This window comes from Giraffa tippelskirchi, chromosome 8, assembly GCF_054371585.1.
Source record: "Giraffa tippelskirchi isolate mGirTip1 chromosome 8, T2T-mGirTip1v1.2.pri, whole genome shotgun sequence".
Lineage (NCBI taxonomy): Eukaryota > Metazoa > Chordata > Mammalia > Artiodactyla > Giraffidae > Giraffa > Giraffa tippelskirchi.
The window spans coordinates 87,513,481-87,535,268 of NC_137282.1; the positions used below are offsets into that span (position 1 = coordinate 87,513,481).

The 21,788-nt window shown below is 41.9% G+C and overlaps 1 protein-coding gene and 1 long non-coding RNA gene across 11 annotated transcripts in view; both read left to right on the forward strand.

The window, feature by feature from the left end:
- The window catches only part of GHR (growth hormone receptor), a 311,185-nt gene that overhangs the window by 251,105 nt on the left and 38,292 nt on the right, over positions 1-21,788 (forward strand). For 9 of the 10 annotated variants that reach the window (XM_081517552.1, XM_081517560.1, XM_081517555.1 and 6 more), the window contains one exon: positions 15,210-15,339. In XM_081517552.1, the coding sequence (XP_081373678.1) occupies positions 15,210-15,339 (130 nt within the window). Of the gene's footprint in view, positions 1-15,209; positions 15,340-17,479; positions 17,492-21,788 lie in introns of all 10 variants that reach the window. The other variant, XM_081517559.1, reaches the window with a different exon arrangement.
- On the forward strand, positions 1,176-8,120 carry LOC145516404 (uncharacterized). Its single transcript, XR_014061371.1, has 2 exons — positions 1,176-2,627; positions 6,868-8,120. It is a non-coding gene; the product is annotated as an uncharacterized LOC145516404 (long non-coding RNA).

A 21,788-nucleotide genomic window follows, 5' to 3' on the forward strand; every position in this document is an offset into this window, starting at 1 on the left:
AGAAGCAAATATGAGCCATGATTGTATGTCCTTTATTCTTGAGAGTTCCCCCAATGGAATGTTGTCCACCATGGATAAGCAGATATTCACCATGGTGCATTTAACCTCCTTTCTTAACTCACAATGGCAAATTTAGACATATAATATCTGTTATAAATGCTTAACTTCCTAAAATGCACCTCCATTTTTTCTCTCCTCCCATCCAAACTTTTCTATGAAAGATTCTAGATCCATTGTAATTTATACTGCTTCTCCCTTTCTTTATACAGACCAATACAGCTACTCCAGTATTTCCTAAATGGCTTATTTTCTGATCATTTTATATGTGTACATCTTATTTCCCCAGCTAGACTGAAAACTTCACAGAGGCAGGGACTGTCATTAGTTTCTTGTTTCCATGAGGGAAGCTGACACTGCTAGTTAGGGATACATATGGTTCTGACTATAAGGATGCTTTTCTGATTTGCATCGGTTAAAAGGTGAAGTACAAGACCTTCTCAGACCAAGTACAGGACACTTAATCTCTAAGTTCTAGTCTCTACATGCTATCTGACAGCTCATAGAAGCTGATAAATCTCTGAGCCTGATGCCAAAAAAGCAATCTTACCACAAAGAGAAAACCCAAATAAAACTGAAAGCAGCAGTGCAGCGTATGAGGAAAAACATTTTGAAATGAAAAGAATCTGGATTCAAACCCCAGCCTTGCTGCTTGCTGGTTTGTGCTTTGGCTAAAAATGCTGTACCTTTACTGAAGTTAAGCTTCCTTATCTATAAAGCAAAGATTATTATACTCTCATACACCATTCCTCACAGAAGACTTGTCAAGATGAGATGAGAAGTATGGGGCAAGAGCTTAGCACATACCAGAAGTTCAGTCCATGGTAGTCAAAAAGAACTTTTACACATTAAGTAAAATGCTTTTACTAATATACAATAAAAATGATTCCATTTATTAACTGTAAGTGCAATTTCAGTATAATCAGGGCATTGGTAATTGAGGTACTAAAGTGAGTGGTACATTCCCATGGAGCACTGGTTCTTACCAGGGGTGATTCTCACCCCCAGGAGACATTTGGCACTAGCTAGAGATATTTTGGTGGTCACACCTGAGGGATAGGGCGGAGCTGCTGGCATCTCCTGGGTAGAGAATGATGTTAAACATCCTCCCGTGCTCAGATTTGTTGTTGTTTTGTAGTCACTCAGTCATGTCCAGCTCTTTGCAGCACCATGAACTGTAGCCCATCAGGCTCCTCTGTCCATGGGACTTCCCAGACAAGGATACCGGAATGGTTGCCATTTCCTTCTCCAGGGGATCTGCCCGACCCAGGGATTGAACCCGTGTCTCTTGCATCACTTGCATTGGTAGGCAGATTCTTTACCACTCAGCCACCTGGGAAGCTCAGGATAGCCCTCACAATAAAGAGTTAGCTGCTCTAAAGTATCAACCCTGCTATAGAACCTAGAGAGCCCATTACTTCTGACAAAAATGTGTTTTACATTTGAAACTGACTGGATACATGAATAAGAAAGCAGTTTCCATTTTGGTGGATTCTGAGTAGATTTGCCTAACCCTAAATATCTTTCTGGGCTTCCCTGATGGCTCAGATGGCAAAGAATCTGCCTGCAATGCAGGAGACCTGGGTTCGATCCCTGGTTTGGGAAGATGCCCTGGAGAAAGGAATGGCTTCCCACTCTATTATTTCTTCCTAGAGAATTCCATGACAGAGGAGCCTAATGGGCTAGTCTATGGGGTTGCAAAGAGTTGGACACAACTGAACAACCAACTTTTGCTTTTTTCAAATACCTGTCTATGTGAACCATTTAGGTGTTTCAGATTCTCATTGTGAACCATACTTTTAGACTAAATTATTACAATGTATAAGGCCCTGTTATATTTCAAAAATAGCCTTGAAACTCAGTAGATGAAGGAGTGAGGACCTAACTAATCCACATGTGTAAATACGAGAGCTTCATATGCAATTTTAAATTTAGTGAGTTTGTCCTCTGTAATAATGGTGATGGTTCTTTGTTGAAAACCAGTCACATGTCGGGCACTTTATGTAAATAATCTGATTTAATTTTCAACAACTGGATAGGTATTTTGCTTTCATTTTACACATGGGAAAATATAATATTTCTAGCAAGTTGCACATCTGAGATTCACACCCACATCCAGCTGGCCTTCAAGCCTGTGCTCTTTCTGCTGCTCCATGATGCCCTTATTCACCAAGGGTCTAAGACTGGAAACAGAGGTGGGTGTGTTTTAGAGGAAATAAGGTAGGAAAGAAACATCAATTAGGGGCTTTGCTCAGGAAGGTTGGATTGGGTCTCTTGCTGAGGGGCCCATGAGTGTCCATGAACTAGGTGAAAACCTCGAGCTTTCTCAGGACAGTGGATCAGATAGAATGGATTTGTTGAAATGTGTATTAGCTCTATATCTCAAATTTATACAGTTTGCCAGTTTAGCAACTTTTTTTAGGTCTTCCATGTTTAAGCTGACGCAATGAATTTTCTGAATTCTTCCTTTTTAATTAAATATTTTTTCTTTTGAAATCATTTCTACCACCTAAGCAAGTACTGTCAAATAGAAATACGAGTGCTACATATGCAGTTTTAGGGGTTTCCAGGTGGCACAGTGGCAAAGAACCTGCCTGCCAATGCAAGAAGCAAGAGATGCAGGTTCAATCCCTGGGTCAGGAAGATCCCCTTGAGTAGAAAATGGCAACCCACTCCCATATTTTTGCCTGGAAAATTCCATGGACAGAGGAGCCTGGCAGACTACAGTCCATGGGTTCGCAAAGAGTCAGACACAACTGGGCACCCCCCCGCACACACACACACATATAATCTTAAATTTTCTATTAGCCACATTAAAAACGTAAAGAAACAGTAAAACTAACTTTTATATCTTATTTAGCCCAATATTAAATATATTTATACTATAATTTCAACATGTAATCAATCTAATAAAATGGCATTGTGATATTTTACATTACTTTTTCATAATCTTCAAAATTCAGTGTGTATTTTACATCACACTTTGGAATGCCAAAGTTTCAGAGAAATGAAATGTAGTCCTATTGAAACAAAGTTATATTTAAGGAAAAACATTTTACACTGCTTTCATTTTTAAATGTAAATTAATTAAAATTGAATAAAATTAAAAATTCAAAATCTTGGTCACAGTACCCCCATTTCAAGTCCTCAATAGCCACATGACACTATCGGCTACCATACTGGATGACACAAATCTAAATTCTTGCCCCTCGGAATGTGGTCACCAGAAGCAGCATCCAGAAACTTGTCAAAAGTTCAAAATCTCAGGTCCTACCTACTGAATCTGCATTTTAATAAGATTTCAACTTTAGATTTCTCATACTAAAGTTTGAAAAGCATCTCTCTCAAAAAACATGAATCTCTCCAACAGAGAACTGCAGGAGGAGTGAATAAATGAAGAACTACAAGGACTTAGGAAATTTGCTGCTGGAGCATTGCCAGGGCTTGGTGTGATGTGTTCCACTGAGACATAGTCATTTCCCACAAAGGCAGCCGTGGCCATTCTACCATGTGGACTAACACAGGGCTGTCCTGGAGCCTGGAGCTGGCTCGACTCCCAGGATCTATGGCACAGAATCTCATACTAACTTCCATGACTCCCACAATTAAGGCAGCTGCACTCTCACAACACTGTATATGCTTAAAACTGCAACTTTAAATCCCCTGAAACACAGCTGCGAGCATGTGTTTCTACTCCACACAGTGGAATTTAAGGCTGGGCCTTCCTGGTAGACCCCAGGAAGATCACCCACAGAGGGGTTTGTGCTGTCCACCACACTGCCTTCTCCAAGAGCCGACACAAACACACTCAACATCCCCATAATTGGGGCATTGATCTAGTTCCCCTCGGAGATTTCAATGCATGCTGCTTTGCCTTGCTAACCTTATTTGGTGTGTTTTCCACAGGACTCGGCATTTAAGGGGCCTTTCAATATATCTGCTAAGGAATTCATTGTACTAATCTAACATAGAAGCTCATTGTTCTAACTCAGGGGTTCCCAACCGTGCTTGCATGTTAGAGTCACCTGGGGCATTTTAAAAAATACCAATGCCTAAGTATCACTTCAGTCTTTTTCCCTCTGTTCATTGACAGTAGTGTTTATATTTTTAAAAATATAAGTGACATCTAACACTGTATAGGCATCACCCCATCTAATTAAATTAGATCTCTGGAAGGTATTTTGTTAAAGACCTCCAGGTTATGCTAATGTGCAGCCAGTGTTGAGAACCACTGGTCCAGTTTGAAAGAGCCCTTAGCTGGCAGTCAGATACCTTAAGTTAATGCTTCTCAATCTTTAATGTACATAATACAGATAACTTGGGAACTTGTTAGAATGCAAATTCTAATTCAACCCAAAGAGGACAAATAAGCCCAACCTTATGTACAGATGTGTCCCTCGTGGCATTTGGTTCTTGACCATCATCAATCTTTTTCCATCTCAGCAAACTAGGATAAGTTCACACCTCTCTCCTTACTCGTCTTTGAAGACTTCCTCTATTTCTCCACCCTCAGCTCTTAGTCATCACAAGTTTCTTTGATTTCCTAAAGCAATTATTATCTTTATTGGAACTACCTTTTATTGTTAACTACTTCTCACATATTATTTCCTGTACTACTACAGCTCTTCAAAGGCAGAATCCACGTGTCATGTTATTTTCATAATTCCCACAACACTCAGAAGAGTACCTTACACATAATGGGTACCACATAAATGCTTCTTGATTAATAGAGCGTCTATATGAAAGTCTCTTTAAAATCCCAAACAAATCAAAAATGCAAGATGGTTTTCATTGTTGAGCAGGAAAAAAAAAATTCAATTTTTCTGTTAGCTTTTTCCATTCTGGGTACATATTTAAATTTTGCAGAACCACTTTGTAAGTTAATAGTCTTAATTATTTGTTTGGAAGAGGGCATTATCGTCATTTTAGACCAGATAATTCTTTGTTATCTGGTCACAGGGAGTCTCCTGTGCACTGTAGGATGTTTCACAGCATCTCTGGCCTCTCTCTGAAAAATGTCACCTCTCCCTTAGCCATGACAGTCCAATATGTCTCCAGCAAACATCTGCTGGGAAGGAGACCCACCCTGGTTGACAGCTCTTGGTTTAGAAGAATGAAAAGTGACACAGATGCCTTGCTGCAGCACTAAATACCTTTAAAAATTCATATACACACACACACAAGAATTACAAGCTATGTTCCTGAGAAATATGTGTGTAAGTATTTATAGAAAAATGTTCTGTCATATTTTGGAAGCCATGGCTGTGTATACCATATTTATCTTTGCATTTGTCATACTGGACATTCTTTTAGGGAAATAGAAATATATACATGAAACATTTAAAAAATCTGAATATAGACTTCAGAATTCAAACATGTGGTGGGAGTAAATTATACCAAGCTAGAGAGTATCCACAGAGCAAAAGTTATTAAGAAAGAATGACCAGGCCGATTTTCTCTCAGGGAACTGGCCCAGCCTCTTGATATAAAATTGTCTGCTGTGCCATCATCCTTGGACCATATTTACTGCTCCAACAAGTGATGATGTTCATTAAGCTGGAGCCTGGCACATAAACAGATGTTCAATGATTGTTGAGTAAGTGGACAAAAGAATGAATTCATGTTGCATGTGCCTGTAACCCTAAAACTAAAAAGCTTTGGTGTCCTCATTACAAAAGACCCTGTTTTACTGCATTTGAAACTCCAAACCTTAGAAATGAAATTACATAGAAGACAACATCATCATCAGTGAGAATTAAACGGCCTTGACAAAATTAAAAGGAGGGGAAAATAAAGCCTCATTCATCGTTTGGTTTCTTCTGGCGATAGAAGGCTCCCCTGAGACTTTAGGAGGTTTGTGTTTTTCAGTGACAAGAGTTTTTACTTTGGCAAAGCATGGCTATACTTTTAGGCTTGGATGAGAATATACCCACATGTACTTTTCCCTCCCATTCCTGGCAAAGAACTTGTCTGTGAGAACCAGACAAGAGGCTCCAGTGGTGGGAACAAGCAGGATGTCTTTTGGACTCAAAAGGGAAAAGATGATATAAGTCAGTGGTTCTTGAATTTTTCTGTCCTTTAAAATCTCTGGGGAGCTTTTAAAAATCCAATGGCCAGATAACTAAATTGGCGATTCCATATATTATCAGTTAAAGTAGACTCTCAAAGATTAGAACACAGCATCAGTAATTATTTTTAATTCCCCAGGAGATTCCAGCATACAATGTGCTAATTCTAAGTATAGCCCCTCTGCCAGCCACCTATTTCCAGGAATTGGGATCATTTCACTAAAAAGAACCTGATAACCTCATTCACAAGTGCTTCAGCTAAGTTTCACTTGGGACGTTTTCATATGACCAGGGGATCCAGTAGTCTTTTTTTAAGATTTTTTTTTTTTTTAATGTGGACCATTTTAAAGTCTTTATTGAATTTGTAGAATTTTGCTTCAGTTTTATGTTTTGAATTTTTGGCCATGAGGGATCTTAACTCCCTGACCAGGGATAGAAGCCACACCCCCAGCATTGGAAGGTGAAGTCTTAACCACTGGACCACCAGGGAAGTCCCCTTCTAGTAGTGTCTTCTGTGCAGTAAGTTATAAACCCTTATATTGTGACAGTGCCATGCCTAAATTAACAACGAATGCTGTATGCTGAGTCATGTCCAACTCTTTGTGGCCCCATGGACTATAGCCTACCAGGCTTCTGGAATTTTTCCAGGCAAGAATACTGGAGTGGGTGCCATGCCCTTCTCCAGGGGATCTTCCTGACCCAGGGACTGGACCTGCATCTCTTACATCTCCTGCATTGGCAGGCAGGTTCTTTACCACTAGCACCATCTGGGAAGCCCCACCTAACTTGTGAAGAACTGTTAAACTTTTTCTACAGTGACTGTACCAGTTTACATTCCTACTGGAGGTATCAATTATTCCACATCCTCTTGCTTTATATTTTAATTATTTGATTATATTATCTAGGATGTCCCTTGCTTCAACCAAACAAAAAATAAATTTTACTAAATTTAGTGTTAATTGTTTCCTTGACATATTAAAACCATGCTATACAGAATATTTTTATTTTAATAACGAAACTATGGCAGTTCTATTTCCTAAGTCAGTTATCCTGAAGGGCTGTAAGTGATGCTCCTCTTTCATCTTCCAGCAGGCTACACTGTTAGAACCTGGAGCAGCTGGAACTGCCCTGGTTAATCCCCCTCCCTAGTCAGAGAAAAAACACCAGGGAAAATAGTGCTCCTACCTGCCTACCCAATTTTAAGAGAAATGATGGGAGAAGAGAGAAAGTCTTAGATAGGAAAGTGTGTGACCATTCTGTCCTCGAGAATTGAGTGAAATAATGGGAAAGTATTGTGTATGTGTTAGTTGCTCAGTCACGTCCAACTCTTCGCAATCCCATGGATTGTAGCCCACCAGGCTCCTCTGTATGTGGAATTTTCCAGGCAAGAATACTGGAGTGGGTTATCATTCCCTTCTCCAGGGATCTTCCCAACCCAGAGACTGAACCTGGGTCTCACATTGCAGGCAGACTCTTTACCTTCTGAGCCACCAGGGAAAGCAATGAGTAAGCTAAATACACTGAATAAATGCCATGGAGAGGAGAGGAGAGAGGAGAAGGATGATTAATTAATTACCCTGAATATTCAAAACTAGGAGTAATTATGTTCAACCACAACCGTTTCAGAAGGGAAGTAAATACATTTTATAATGAAACTGCTCCATGAAAATTAAATAAAACAACAAAACAAACTTTGGTGAAAAGATAGAGGCTTAAATGCTAACCGTGCTGCATGCATAGCTCGGTTTCCTAACACTGCCATACAGATGAGCTATCCACAGGGGCTGCATCCAGTTAAGTTCCCTGCCAGACCACATGTGCCACAAATATTGTTCCAAGACACTGTAAAATTCACTTGACTTGACATTCATTTTAAAGTAACTGGATGTTTTCACTAAGTCTTTGTTTTAGTCAAACCTACAGTGTTTTAAATGCACCAAGACTCCATTTTTCAAAGCGTACTAGAGTTATTTAAAATAATAAAAAAGAAAGAAATGAATAGTTCAGGGGAAATTTTGTGAACTCTCACTCTGAACTCTAAGCCATTAAGTGCCTAAGCAGAAGATTTTACAGCTGTGCCTTCCTCAGTCCTGCAGAGAACCATAAAGGAAATCAAGCGTGAAGGTGAATTCCTTACATTTACTATCGTCCAATGCAAAATACTTTATTAGATTCTTTGCCAGTTTCCAGTGTTCAAGATTTTTTTCAAATAGCTTATACAAACAGAGTAATCACAGTTTCAGAACCATTTGGTAATTCGTAGGTTATAAAAAGCCTACCAGACTTTTAAAACCTGTGTTCTTTGACACTAGATTATCTGTGTGCTCAGTTGTGTCCGACTCCTTTCAGCCCCTTGGACTGTAGTCCGCCAGGCTCCTCTGCCCATGGAATTTTCCGGGCAAGAATACTGGAGTGGGTTGCCATTTCCTTCTCCAGGGGACCCTCTCGACCCAGGGATCAAACTTGCATCTCTTGCATTTCCTGCAATGGCAGGCAGGTTCCTTACCGCTAGCACCACCTGGGAAGCCCATTTTATCTCTAAGGCAGCTTAGTTACTTAACAATAGTGATCAACCAGGAAGCTGACAGATTTCTTTTACCATCAAAGACAAGACATTTATTTAGTAAAGAGGGTGCAAGATGCTCTAGGGTGGAGTAATCACTGAATTTCTGAAGCTCTTCAAATAGATGAGTGCTTTGAAAATAACAAGTGTACTTTGGAGAAGGATGAATTGAAGTGAAATTCTCTCCATCGTGTCCGACTCTTTGTGACCCCATGGACTGTACAGTCCATGGAATTCTCCAGGCCAGAATACTGGAGTGGGTAGCCTTTCCCTTCTCCAGGGGATCTTCCCAACCCAGGGATCAGACCCAGGTCTCATGCATTGTGGGCAGATTCTTCACCATCTGAGCCACCAAGGATGCATGGCCTCAAAGCAGAGTTTCAAAAGGGAAGACTCCAGAAAGCTGGGCAAGGGGTTCTTTTCCCTCCACCTTATTGTTTACAAGTGTGTGCAAAACACAGTGCCCCTCAGTCTAGAACCTAGTCCCCAGGAAGACCAGCAAATATTTAGGCTTTACAAAAAAATAAAAGGTAACAGTTTAGAAACACAATTCAACCACCTAGCCCATTCCACTTATTTACTTATGAAGTTCATTTGTCTGTTCTATAAAATTGTTGTCTTTTGCATGCCTTTGCAAGTTTTCATTCTTAATCATATCAACGGCTTTTGTTTTCTTTCCTTACTGTTTGTCTACGCCACCCAATTCAAATGGCATTTAAACTTAGTTTTCCAAGGGTTCGTCAACCACTATTATATTCTTTTGAGGCCATAATTAACATTCATATCCTTCCAGCACCCTCTAGAACTTGGCTCACGGGACTAACACCAAGTATCACTCTTGATCTGTAGTTCTGCTAGAACTGACCAGAAAACCTAACAGATGTGGAAAGCCAACTTTTCAGTGCTTACATATAGCTATGTTTCTCTACAGCAGTGGCTCTCTCAACCTGAGCTACATATTTCAAGCAACAGGTGAACTTTAAAAAAATCTCAATGCCCATGCTGTACCCCTGACACATTGGGTCAAGCCTCTGGGAGTAGACCAAGGCATCAGTATCTTTCACAATTCCTCGGTTGATTCTGATGTGCAGTCACAGTTAGGAAATCCTGCTCTTAGGGCTCACCAGGTTACAGATTACCAAGAGTTTAGTTAAGAGCACATCTGTTTGCTTATCATCTTTCCTTTCTGGGGATTTTTGAGAAGCAAAAGAAAATTATCTAACAAAAAAGCTACTATTTTTTGCTAGTGCTAAGAATTTAGATGAAATCACATAGATTTGTGTTTTAATCCCATGTGCATACAACAGTAATATAAACATGGGCAGCTCACTTCTCTGAACTCCAGTTTTACCCATTTCTAAGTGAAAATAATACCGGTCTTCTTGAGTTGTTATTAATGTTAAAGGAGATAATATAAGCATGGTATTATCAACATGATGTAATATATAGCATGATATATGTAACCTAGTAATAACAACTAAAATAAGTATGTCATTAGTTATTTTCAAAATGAAACCCCAGAGGGAATAAAAATGAATTCCAAATTTATTGTTAATATTTTTGAATGCTGAGCATTGTTAATACTAGCATTTCTTCAGGAGGCAGGACCACTTGAGTAGGACTAGTCATTTGTCTTAGTGAGAATTAATTTAGGGTCAAAGGTGGTTTCTCTTGCCCACTGCAACATTAAGAGATGCTGTAAATGGATAGTGTACTACACTGTCTTTAGGGCTATACTAAAAAAAAAAAGTCACAAGCAGGTAGAAAGTATTTCTACTTTAGAAATGACTGTATGTGGCTCATCAGAGAGGGCCTCAGAGAGTATCATAACATCGGTCGTCTTCATAGTGAAACACAGAACAAGCTTCTACTGGGATTTTTAGATCTAATAGACAGGTGCTCATTTAAGGTTAGGCCAGTACCTCTCAGATTGGGAAAAGCTCAGTGTGACTCTAAGGAACTGGACTTAGGAATGCTGAATGTCTTCAACCACAGTGGTAACAGCTGAAGCAGGAGGAATCTAAGAAAAAGAGAAGCAGCCAGCTATACTGCAGTTCTTCTTGCCTCCAACAAGGAGTTTACCCCCTTTCCTATGCTCATTGTGACATTCTATTTGTGACTTCTGTCATTCTTAAATGCTTCTTTGAAGTTCTGATGTGCTTAGTCGCTCAGTTGTATCTGACTCCTTGCAACCCCATGGACTGTAGCTCGTGAGGCTCCTCTGTCCATGGGGATTCTCCAAGCACGAATTCTGGAGGGGGGTGCCATGCCCTCCTCCAGGGGATCTTCCCAACCTAGGGATTGAACCCAGGTCTCCCGCATTGCAGGTAGATTCTTTACCATCAGCCACCAGAGAAGCCCTGATATAATGGATTTATTCCTTATATATCAACAACATTCAAATATTTACTATGGTTAGTATTTTTCCCTGTCCTTCCTCCACATGGACTTAGCAGGTGGGCTTGCTTCAGATTCTCTTGCAGGGCTGTGCTCAGAGTGCCAGTGAGGGCTGTGGTCTCATCTGTGGTATGGACTGAGGAAGAATCGGTTTCCATGCTCACTGAGCGACTGTATCTCAGGATTCAGCTCTTGGAGGGTTGTTAGACTGAGGCCCTCAACTTCTTGCTGATTGTGGACCAGAGGCCACCCTCAGTTCTTTGCTGTGTGGTTCTCATCACCATGGCAGCTTGCTTCAGCAAAACCAGCAAGAGACTCAGTCAGCCAGCAAGACGGAAGTCACAGTTCTTTTGTATCCTAATCACAGATGCAACATCCCCTCAATGCTGTTATATTCCACAGATTCAAGGCAAGTTGCTCAGTTCAGTTCAGTCGCTCAGTCGTGTCCAACTCTTTGCGACCCCATGAACTGCAGCATGCCAGGCCTCCCTGTCCATCACCAACTCCTGGAGTCCACCCAAACTCATGTCCATCGAGTTGATGATGCCATCCAACCATCTCATCCTCTGTAGTCCCCTTCTCCTCCTGCCCTCAATCTTTCCCAGCATCAGGGTCTTTTCAAATGAGTCAGCTGTTCGCATCAGGTGGCCAAAGTATTGGAGTTTCAGCTTCAACATCAGTCTTTCCAATGACTATTCAGGACTGATTCCCTTTAGGATGGACTGGTTTGATCTCCTTGCAGTCCAAGGGACTCTCGAGTCTTCTCCAACACCACAGTTCAAAAGCATCAATTCTGCGGCGCTCAGCTCTCTTTATAGTCCAACTCTCACATCCATACATGACTACTGGAAAAACCATAGCCTGGACTAGATGAACCTTTGTTGACAAAGTAATGTCTCTGCTTTTCAATATGCTGTCTAGGTTGGTCATAACTTTCCTGCCAAGGAGTAAGCGTCTTTTAATTTCATGGCTGCAGTCACCATCTGCAGTGATTTTGGAGCCCAGAAAAATAAAGTCAGCCACTGTTTCCCCATCTATTTGCCATGAAGTGATGGGACTGGATGCCATGATCTTAGTTTTCTGAACATTGAGCTTTAAGCCAACTTTTTCACTCTCCTCTTTCACTTTCATCAAGAGGCTCTTTAGTCCTTCTTCACTTTCTGCCATAAGGGTGGTGTCATCTGCATATCTGAGGTTATTGATATTTCTCCCGGCAATCTTGATCCCAACTTGTGCTTCCTCCAGCCCAGCGTTTCTCATGATGTACTCTGCATATAAGTTAAATAAGCAGGGTGACAATATACAGCCTTGACGTACTCCTTTTCCTATTTGGAACCAGTCTGTTGTTCCATGTCCAGTTCTAACTGCTGCTTCCTGACCTGCCTGCCTCTCAAGAGGCAGGTCAGGTGGTCTGCTATTCCCATCTCTTTCAGAATTTTCCACAGTTTATTGTGATCCACACAGTCAAAGGCTTTGGCATAGTCAATAAAGCAGAATAGATGTTTTTATGAAACTCTCTTGCTTTTTCGATGATCCATCGGATGTTGGCAATTTGATCTCTGGTTGCTCAAGGGGAGATCATACTTAAGGTTGTGGATAACAGGAGGCAGGGATCCATGGGGCCACAGCACCTAACAGCACACACCCAGCATAAAAGGAAGGAAGGAAGGCAAGGAAGACGGTGCAAGGAAGAAGGAAGAAAAAGAAAGGCAGGGAAAGGAAGACAGACATAGCATTGCGTCTACAGCAGGATTCCTCTGTGGGCGTGTTATTTCATCACATTAGCACCACAAGTATGAATTTCCTATTTCTTACTTAAAATGGAAGATAATATGGGGCTTTCTATACATCTGGAGTTAAAAGGAAACAGAATAATCAGGAATAGTAAGTTGAAGCAAGCAAAATGTGTTTCAAATTAATTCTTTTAAGTTCTTTTCCCCAAGCTAGCAATTTTTTTGCTTCACGTTTCAAGTTTTTGGATTGGATTTATTCTTCTTACCAGTGTGCGGCAGGCTTATTGCACAGAGGCTATAGGAACCTGAATGGTGTTTGCATTTGGTGTTCTCTGGTGGTTTTGGCTCAAATGCCAAAATTATATTTTGATTATGTACATTGTTATTAATGGTTGTTTATGTCATTTAAGGGCTTCCCGGGTGACTTAGCTAGTAAAGAATCAGCCTGCAATGCAGGAGACACTAGTTCGATTCCTGGGTCGGGAAGATCCCCTGGAGAAGGGATAGACTGCCCACTCCAGTATTCATGGGCTCCCCTGGTGGCTCAGATGGTAAAGAATCTGCCTGCAATGTGGGAGACATGGGTTTGATCCCTGGGTTGGGAAGATCCCCTGGAGGAGGGCATGGCAACCCACTCCAGTATTCTTGCCTAGAGAATCCCCATGGACAGAGGAGCCTCACGGGCTACAGTTCATGGGATTGCAAAGAATCAGACACAACTGAGCAACTAAACACAGCACAGCACACGTCACTTAACTGTAAAAGTGAAGTCATAAAGTTTAAGAAAGAGTTCATCTATTCCAGCCTCTCTATTCAGGAAGTTGAGGCCCAAATGACTTGGGAAGTTCAAGGCTAAATATTGTCAGAGCTGAGACTAGATCACAGATCTCTCAATTTGAAATCTGGTGTATTTCCTCTCCTCACATTCTGTGCAAAAGAGTGTCAGAATGTGCAGTCCTCCGTCAACATTGCAGGTGTTAAAACATGTTTATTGTTGTTAATGTTAAGTCACTAAGTCATGTCCAACTCTTTGCAATCCTGTGGACTGTGGTCCACCAGGCTCCTCTGTCCCTGGGATTCTCCAGGCAAGAATACTGGAGTGGGTAGCCATTCCCTTTTCCAGAGGATCTTCCCTACCCAGGGATCAAACCCACATGTCCTACATTGGCAGGCATATTCTTTACCACTGAGCCACCTGGGAAGCCCTAAAACATGTTAGTTGTGGCTTAAATGTGGTTTATTTAGCACTGATTTTCTGGAAGGATCTAAAAATAACACTTCCAGTGCATCAGCTAATAGAAAGAGGAACTTTTCTGGGAACTCTACTGTATAATAAAGTGCTTGCCTAACAAAACACACACTTTTTTCATTTGCAACAGATCACACAAGCTCCTATGCTTCAGTTAATTAACACTGACCACCATCTTCAAAATGGCCATGGAAATCAGAAGAACAATTAAAACTGATACACAAAAATTTGTTTTGCATCAGACCTGCTGCAGATTTCATAGATGCAGAGGAGTCTGCTAATATCCTTACATTTAGGAGGGTTTCTCCACTTCCCATGTTAGAATTGATACATATATGTGCATAAGTTGTTTAAAGTAGGTATCTATTTAATAAATTTACTGGTTGAATCTTTTAAAAGAAGGCAAACATTAGTAACTTTTTATCAAAAATTGGTAAAAAGAGAAAAGGTTCTGTGGTGAATGCTGTGGTCCCCACACCACACCCCTCGGGCCTACCTGGTGCCAAGACAGTCATCCATGGTGGGCAGCTGCCCCCATGCATATCACTGGGCACATTTCAGGTGCCGGTCTAGGTTTCTAAGAAGTATAGCAAAGCCCCTCAACCCATATGCAAGTGCAGCCTATAAGTTCATGGGCATTAATACCTCCCGGGCAGCCCTCAGCCCTTGGGAGGTAGGAGTTGGCATATAAACACCCTGGTCTTCCATCCTTGTCAAGGATACCAGGAAGGCACACTCTGCACAGCTTCTCAGAGGGACTTCTGTGGGGTTGGGCCCCCATCAGCCACTATGGGAACGAGCTGAATAGCACATGCTGTATTAGCTGTTCTCTGCTCCCCACATCCCTCTCCCCCTTTCCTGGAGTCACCCTCCTAGTAAACTACTTGTGCCCAAGTCCTCATCTCTCTCTAGCTCTGGTTTCTTAAACAGCACCCCCTACCCCCAAAATATTATTGGAAATAAAGACAAAATGGTTTGTTCTGCAATCAAGGGCTAACAGAAATAACTGACAACAGCTCTGAAGCTATGGCCCAGAGAAACAACATTTCTAGAAGTGGTTGTTCTTGATAACTTTAAATATGTGTCTCATTAAGACCATCCATTACCCTCCTGATTTCATGACTTGTCTTTTTATTCCGCAGATTCTTCTGGGAATCCTAAATTCACCAAGTGCCGTTCACCTGAACTGGAGACTTTCTCATGTCACTGGACAGATGGGGCTAATCACAGTTTACAGAGCCCAGGATCTGTACAGATGTTCTATATCAGAAGGTATGGGCTTCATGCTTTTCTGACTTCTCTCCATGAATTTTCTGATGAAAATGCATTGAGTGTCATGCAGTGGTAGGAATGGAAATGATCTGCTTTGGTGATCTAAATGCATTCACCCATTCATTCATATTAGTTAAGCCCTTACTATATGTTGGGTACTATTTTAGATGCTGGAAATATGGCAGTGATGACAAAAAGATAAAGTCCCTGTCCTCCTGAAGATTAATTTCCAGTGAGGAAAGACAAAAAATTTGAAAAATTAAAAAATTAAATTTCAACTGGTATATGGGTTACTGAGAAAAGTAAAGCCAGGAAGAATGTTAGCACTGTGTATATCTGCACGTGCATGAGAGTGAGGGTGAGTGTGTATGAGTGAGCACATGTGACTGCATGAATGTGAGTGTGTAAAAGTGGGTATAGTGTGACTGTGCATGAATGTGGGAAAGCAGGTGAGTATGCATGTGTGAATATTTGTGAAAGTGTGGGGTGTGTACGGATGTGCATAAGTGTGTGTATCTGTAAATGGGAGCATATGGGAGAGTAAACATGTGAAAGTGAGCATGCATGAGTGTGTGTGCCTGTTGAGAGCTCAGGTGATACCTTAAGTGAGGTCTTCAGAGGCCCCTCTAGTGGTACCTGAGAGCAGAGACATAAAATAGGTGAAAGAGGCCATGTGACTATCTGAGGGAAAGACTGTACAGGCAGAGGAAATTGCAAGTGCAAAGGCACTTTGGCTGACATGGCAGGTTGGAGGAAAGCAGGAGGCTAGCTAGGACAAGGTGGAAGACAAGGAGAGTGACGGGGGGAGAAGTCAGAGGGTTAAGTGGGACAGACCGAGACGAGCCTTAAGGCCACAGCCCAGCCGACTTCCTCTGTGGCGCAAAGCCATAGGGTTTTTGTTTTTGTTTTTTTTAAGATATGTGTAAGATGGTTTGGTTCCTCTGTAGAAAATCGACTTTGTCCCTGTTAAATTCATTATCTTCGATAAGGGACTGTGATACTTCTCTTTTCCATTTTTACGGGTGATCCTGTAAAGAGTGAAGACAAAGATCTTTCAGTGTAATTACCATCCAAGTCATTTATTGCTTGCCCCTCACTTGGTATGATTTCCATTTATGTATATTCTCATGTTGTACCTTTAAAATCTTAGGCTCAAACTCTCTATCATCTTCTTTTGTTCACCCAACCCTCAGGGAAGGCCTAAACCAAGAGGCAAGGTTAGAGGAGACCCCATTAAGTGGTGGTCATCAGTCCCAGGATGGTGCTATCGGTCCCCCAGAGGAGCCAGGAAACTAAAGGAAGGGGCAGCAGGCAGTGAAGAGAGAGAGCTTAGGGCCAACCATCCTATATTTCAGCCTGGCTCCAGCCCTTGCTCCAGAGTAATATGGACAGATTAGTCATTCTGTCCACAATTCAGCCACCTCATATGCAAAATGAAGATAACAGACCTTGCCCCATGGCTTCTTGGGAGGATTCTATTAACTAACGCATGAAAAAGCCTTATCACAGTGCTTGGTGACAAGCATAGTAAGTACTGAATGAATAATAGCTGCTATTCTTATTATTTGGTAGTATGAGAATAATTTAAAATACTATAGAATTCCAGTTCCTGAGCTAAAAAAGCAGTTTTTTGTTTTTTACTGCCTATGATTATTGATATGCTATAAGACCATTTTTAATGCAGAGCCCGGTGCTTAATTTGCAAATAAATACTTTGAATTAACAACCAGGATGGGCCTTACTCCCCTCCCTGATGTGTGAGACGTCTCTCAAACATACCCCAAAGGACACAACACACAAGGATGAGATGCTTGGGCACCAAATGAACTTTTACCCCTGCAAGGCTGATACTGCAGAGGTTGGACTGCATCACGCCAGGCTTCCTTGTCCTTCACCATCTTCCAGAGTTTTCTCAAACTCATATCCATCTAGTCAGTGATGCCATCCAACCATCTCGTCCTCTGTTGTCCCCTTCTCCTGCCTTCAATCTTTCCCAGCATCCGGGTCTTTTCCAATGAGTCAGCTTTTCGCATCAGGTGCCCAAAGTATTGGAGCTTCAGTTTCAACATCAGTCCTTCCAATGAATATTCAGGATTGATTTTCTTTAGGATGGACTGGTTTGATCTCCTTGCAGTCCAAGGGACTCTCAAGAGTCTTCTCCAACACCACAGTTCAAAAGCATTAATTCTTCAGTGCTCAACTTTCTTTATAGTCCAACTCTGACATCCATACATGACTACTGGGAAAACCATAGCTTTGACTAGACAGACATTTGTTGGCAAAGTAATGTCTCTGCTTTTTAATATGCTGTCTAGGTTGGTCATAGCTTTTCTTCCAAGGAGCAAGCATCTTTGAATTTCATGGCTGCAGTCACCATCTGCACTGCTTTGGAGACCAAGAAAATAGTCTGTCATTGTTTCCATTGTTTCCCCATCTATTTGCCAGAAGTGATGATGGGGCTGGATGCCATGATCTTAGTCTTTTGAATGTTGAGTTTTAAGCCAGCTTTTTCCACTCTCCTCTTTCACTCTCCGGAGAAGACAATGGCACCCCACTCCAGTACTCTTGCCTGGAAAATCCCATGGATGGAGGAGCCTGGTAGGCTACAGTCCATGGGGTCGCAAAGAGTCGGACACAACTGAGCAACTTCACTTTCACTTTTCACTTTCATGCATTGGAGAAGGAAATGGCAACCCACTCCAGTGTTCTTGCCTGGATAATCCCAGAGATGGGGGAGCCTGGAGGGCTGCCATCTATGGGGTCGCACAGAGTTGGACACGACTGAAGCGACTTAGCAGCAGCAGCAGCTTTCACTCTCATCAAGAGGCTCTTTACTTCCTCTTTGCTTTCTGCCACTAGGGTGGTGTCATCTGCATATCTGAAGTTATTGATATTTCTCCTGGCAATTTTGATTCCAGCTTGTGCTTCATCCAGCCCAGCATGTCGCATGATATACTCTGCATATAAGTTAAATAAACAAGGTGACAGTATACAGCCTTGACGTACTCCTTCCCAATTTGGAACCAGTCCATTGTTCTATGTCTGGTTCTAACTGTTGCTTCTTGACCTGCATACAGGTTTCAAAGGAGGCAGGTAAGGTGGTCTGGTATTCCCATCTCTTTAAGAATTTTCCACAGTTTGTTGTGATCCACACAGTCAAAGGATTTAGCATAGTCAATAAAACAGAAGTAGATTTTTTTCTGAACTGTCTTTCTTTTTCTATGATCCAACCGATGTTGGCAATTTGATCTCTGGTTCGTCTGCCTTTTCTAAATCCAGCTTGAACGTCTGGAAATTCTCGGTTCATGTACTGTTAAAGCCTAGCTTGAAGGATTTTGAGCATTACTTTGCTAGCATGTGAAATGAATGCAATTGTGCAATAGTTTGAATATTCTTTGGCATTGCCTTTCTTTGAGATTGAAGTGAAAACTGACCTTTTCCAGTCATGTGGCCACTGGTGAGTTTTCCATATTTGCTGGCATATTGAGTGCAGCACTTTCACAGCATCATCTTTTAGGATTTGAAATAGCTCAACTGGAATTCCATCACCACCACTAGCTTTGTTCATAGTGATGCTTCCTAAGGCCCACTTGACTTTGCACTCCAAGATGTCTAGCTTTAAGTGAGTGATCACACCATCATGGTTATCTGGATCATGAAGATCTTTTCTGTATAGTTCTTCTGTGTATTCTTGCCACCTCTTCTTAATACCTTCTGCTAGGTCCGTACCATTTCTGTTCTTTTTTGTGCCCATCTTTGCATGAAATGTCCCCTTGGTATCTATAATTTTCTTGAAGTGATCTCTAGTCTTTCCCATTCTATTGTTTTCCTCTATTTCTTTACATTGTTCACTTAGGAAGGCTTTCTTGTCTCTCCTTGCTATTCTTTGGAACTGTGCATTTAGATGAGTATATCTTTCCTTTTCTCCTTTGCGATTCACTTGTCTTCTTTTCTCAGCTATTTACAAGGCCTCCTCAGACAGCCGTTTTGCCTTTTTGCATTTCTTTTTCTCGGGGATGGTTTTGATCACCACCTTCTGTACAACGTTATGAACCTCGAGTATTTCAGCCCAAATAGCCCAGCGCCATTTATCTGGAAAGGGTAGAATTGATGGGATTAGGAGTATTAGGAGTATGCAGTAGTAGGGCCGCACCTAATAGAGTACACGTGTGTGGGACTTTGCATCACCTACTTACACGAAGAGGCAGATACAGATGCGCTTTCTGGCTCTAGTCACTGTTTCTTGGAAGGCAGTTCCCAGACACCTCCTGGAACCATAGAATCACGACTCCCCGTCCCTGGCCCACAGATGAAACTGTGACCCAAAGTCATCCAGAGGCAGAGTAGTGGAGGCAGGGAGGAGTGGGATGGGGCCACTGCACTCCAGGCCTGCCTTGGTGGCTAAAGCACTGGGGAATCTAACCAGGTCAGGCTGGTCCGCAGGACAGGCCCAGGCTGCACGCTTGGCTGGCTCTGCTCCCAGCCAGGTGAGCCAGTGGAGAGGCGGCCAATTCAGAACAGACTGTGCCACCCTGTGACAGGACCATGCCAGATTCAGCCTCGGACCTGGGCCGGGACTCTGCAGGAATGCAAATCGCAGGCAAGGTGAAAAGGGGGCTCTCGGAGCCTGTCAGCCTGCTCTGCCCTCAGCCTGTTCCTGCAGATGCCTCATTTCCAAAGAAGTAGGCGAGTGAAGACTCGTTCCCAAAGGCTATATGCCCCCCCACCCCCACAAACCCCCCCTCAACAAATTATCCTAGTGTTTGACAAGAAAGGTTATTTGCCATGCCAAGTTGTAGAGGAAATTAGAAAGGAAAATGAGCAGTGTTACTTTCTTTTTTCTAAAAAAAGAAAATGTTAAATATTAAGCCTGAAACACATGATCTGGATGGTTTGAAAACAGTTGCCCTTAGGACATAAATGATGGTTTGTTTGGGGTTTTTTTGTCTTCCGGTTGGGTACCTTTAGGTGGAAAGCACATCTTCTGCTCTTTATTCTGATTTTTATGTATAGGCTCTTTCTAGAGTTCTCAGCCCTATTTCACAAGCCAGTCTGGGAACAAACCTAAAGCACTTAAGTCTTGGGACTAAAAGGAGAGAGTACCTTTTAGAAATGGGCTTTGGTCATCTGTAGAGAAATCCGACCCAGTGAAGGCAGGCAACAGAGCCTCTGTGTTGTGTGTCCATTTGGCGTTTGTCTAAATTTAACAGTTTAAAAGTAAGTTTTAAGTATGTATTTAAAATAAAATTCCAGTTCAGTTAATGAGGGAGGGGGTTGGGAGTTGTGTTTTGAAGTAGCTCTTCCTAATCCATTGTGCTTTAGAGGAGTACTTTAAGTTGTTTGTTCTGTGGAGCTAATGGGTTGGATATAATCTAAACAGGGTTTTTCATACCATCCCTGTGGGGACCAGGTTGCTGACAGGCCAAAGTTGAGAAACTGCCTGCCATACACAGAGCTCATCTCCTATTACCAATCCAGACCTGCTAAGCACTGGCCTGCATCTTCAGAACGTTTTCATTACTGACTGTAATACTGTCAATTTGCTAAATACATTTGACTATGATACAAAACTTTACTCCTTAACTATTATATGAAAATCTCATTCCCTAGGCAATCTTGTAAAACCATTCTCAATTACTACTCTCGTATTTATTTTGAAAGTCTATCAAGATAAACTATGCTATGGTTCAATGATCTACCTATCCATATTTTTTCAATCTTCTTCCTATTCTGAACACACACACAGTTTATCCTTCCTTCTACCCTCTACCCCCTTAATTTTCCCATTGGAGATGAATCTCCCTCTCATCCAAGGGTATGCAACTTTTAAGTGCCTCAACCAGAAATTAAGTAACAGTCCACTGTCCATGTTAATCCCAAGTTCTTTCCAACAGCTGATGAGCAGCTGTCTCAAGGACCCCTTGATATTACATAAGTGTCCTCCAAGTGCCAAACAGACCAGCTTGGGAAACAGCTGTAGAGAAGAAAACGTGTGTCTTCTCCCAGCCTCTCATCCCTTTCTTCCAGTCCCTGCCCTTGCACAGCCTGTGGGGTCCTTCTTGTCTCCTGCTGCCAAGCACCCACTCCCTAGAGTGATGCTCACAGACCTCCACAGCCTGGCCCGCCAGCCCCAAGCACCTTAGAGACACAAGGTCATTCCTTCCCCCTTCTGTCTCAGCCACACATTACCTGCTTTATGTCTCCTTGACTTGTAAAACACCCTCTCAGCCTAGTGAAGAGTAAATAAATAACGAATGACCCCACCTAAGTAGCAATTCTAAGAAAGTTTTGCCCAGTGATTCCACTGCCTTCTGTTCCCTCTCTTCCTTCCCCTATTGCCATCTTTTAAACTTTTACCCATCTTCAAGTTTGCTAAAAGTACCACGTCCACCTCGAAGCTGTCCGTGAATGGTCAAGGCAATCATTCTCTTTTCTAACTCCAGTGAGCA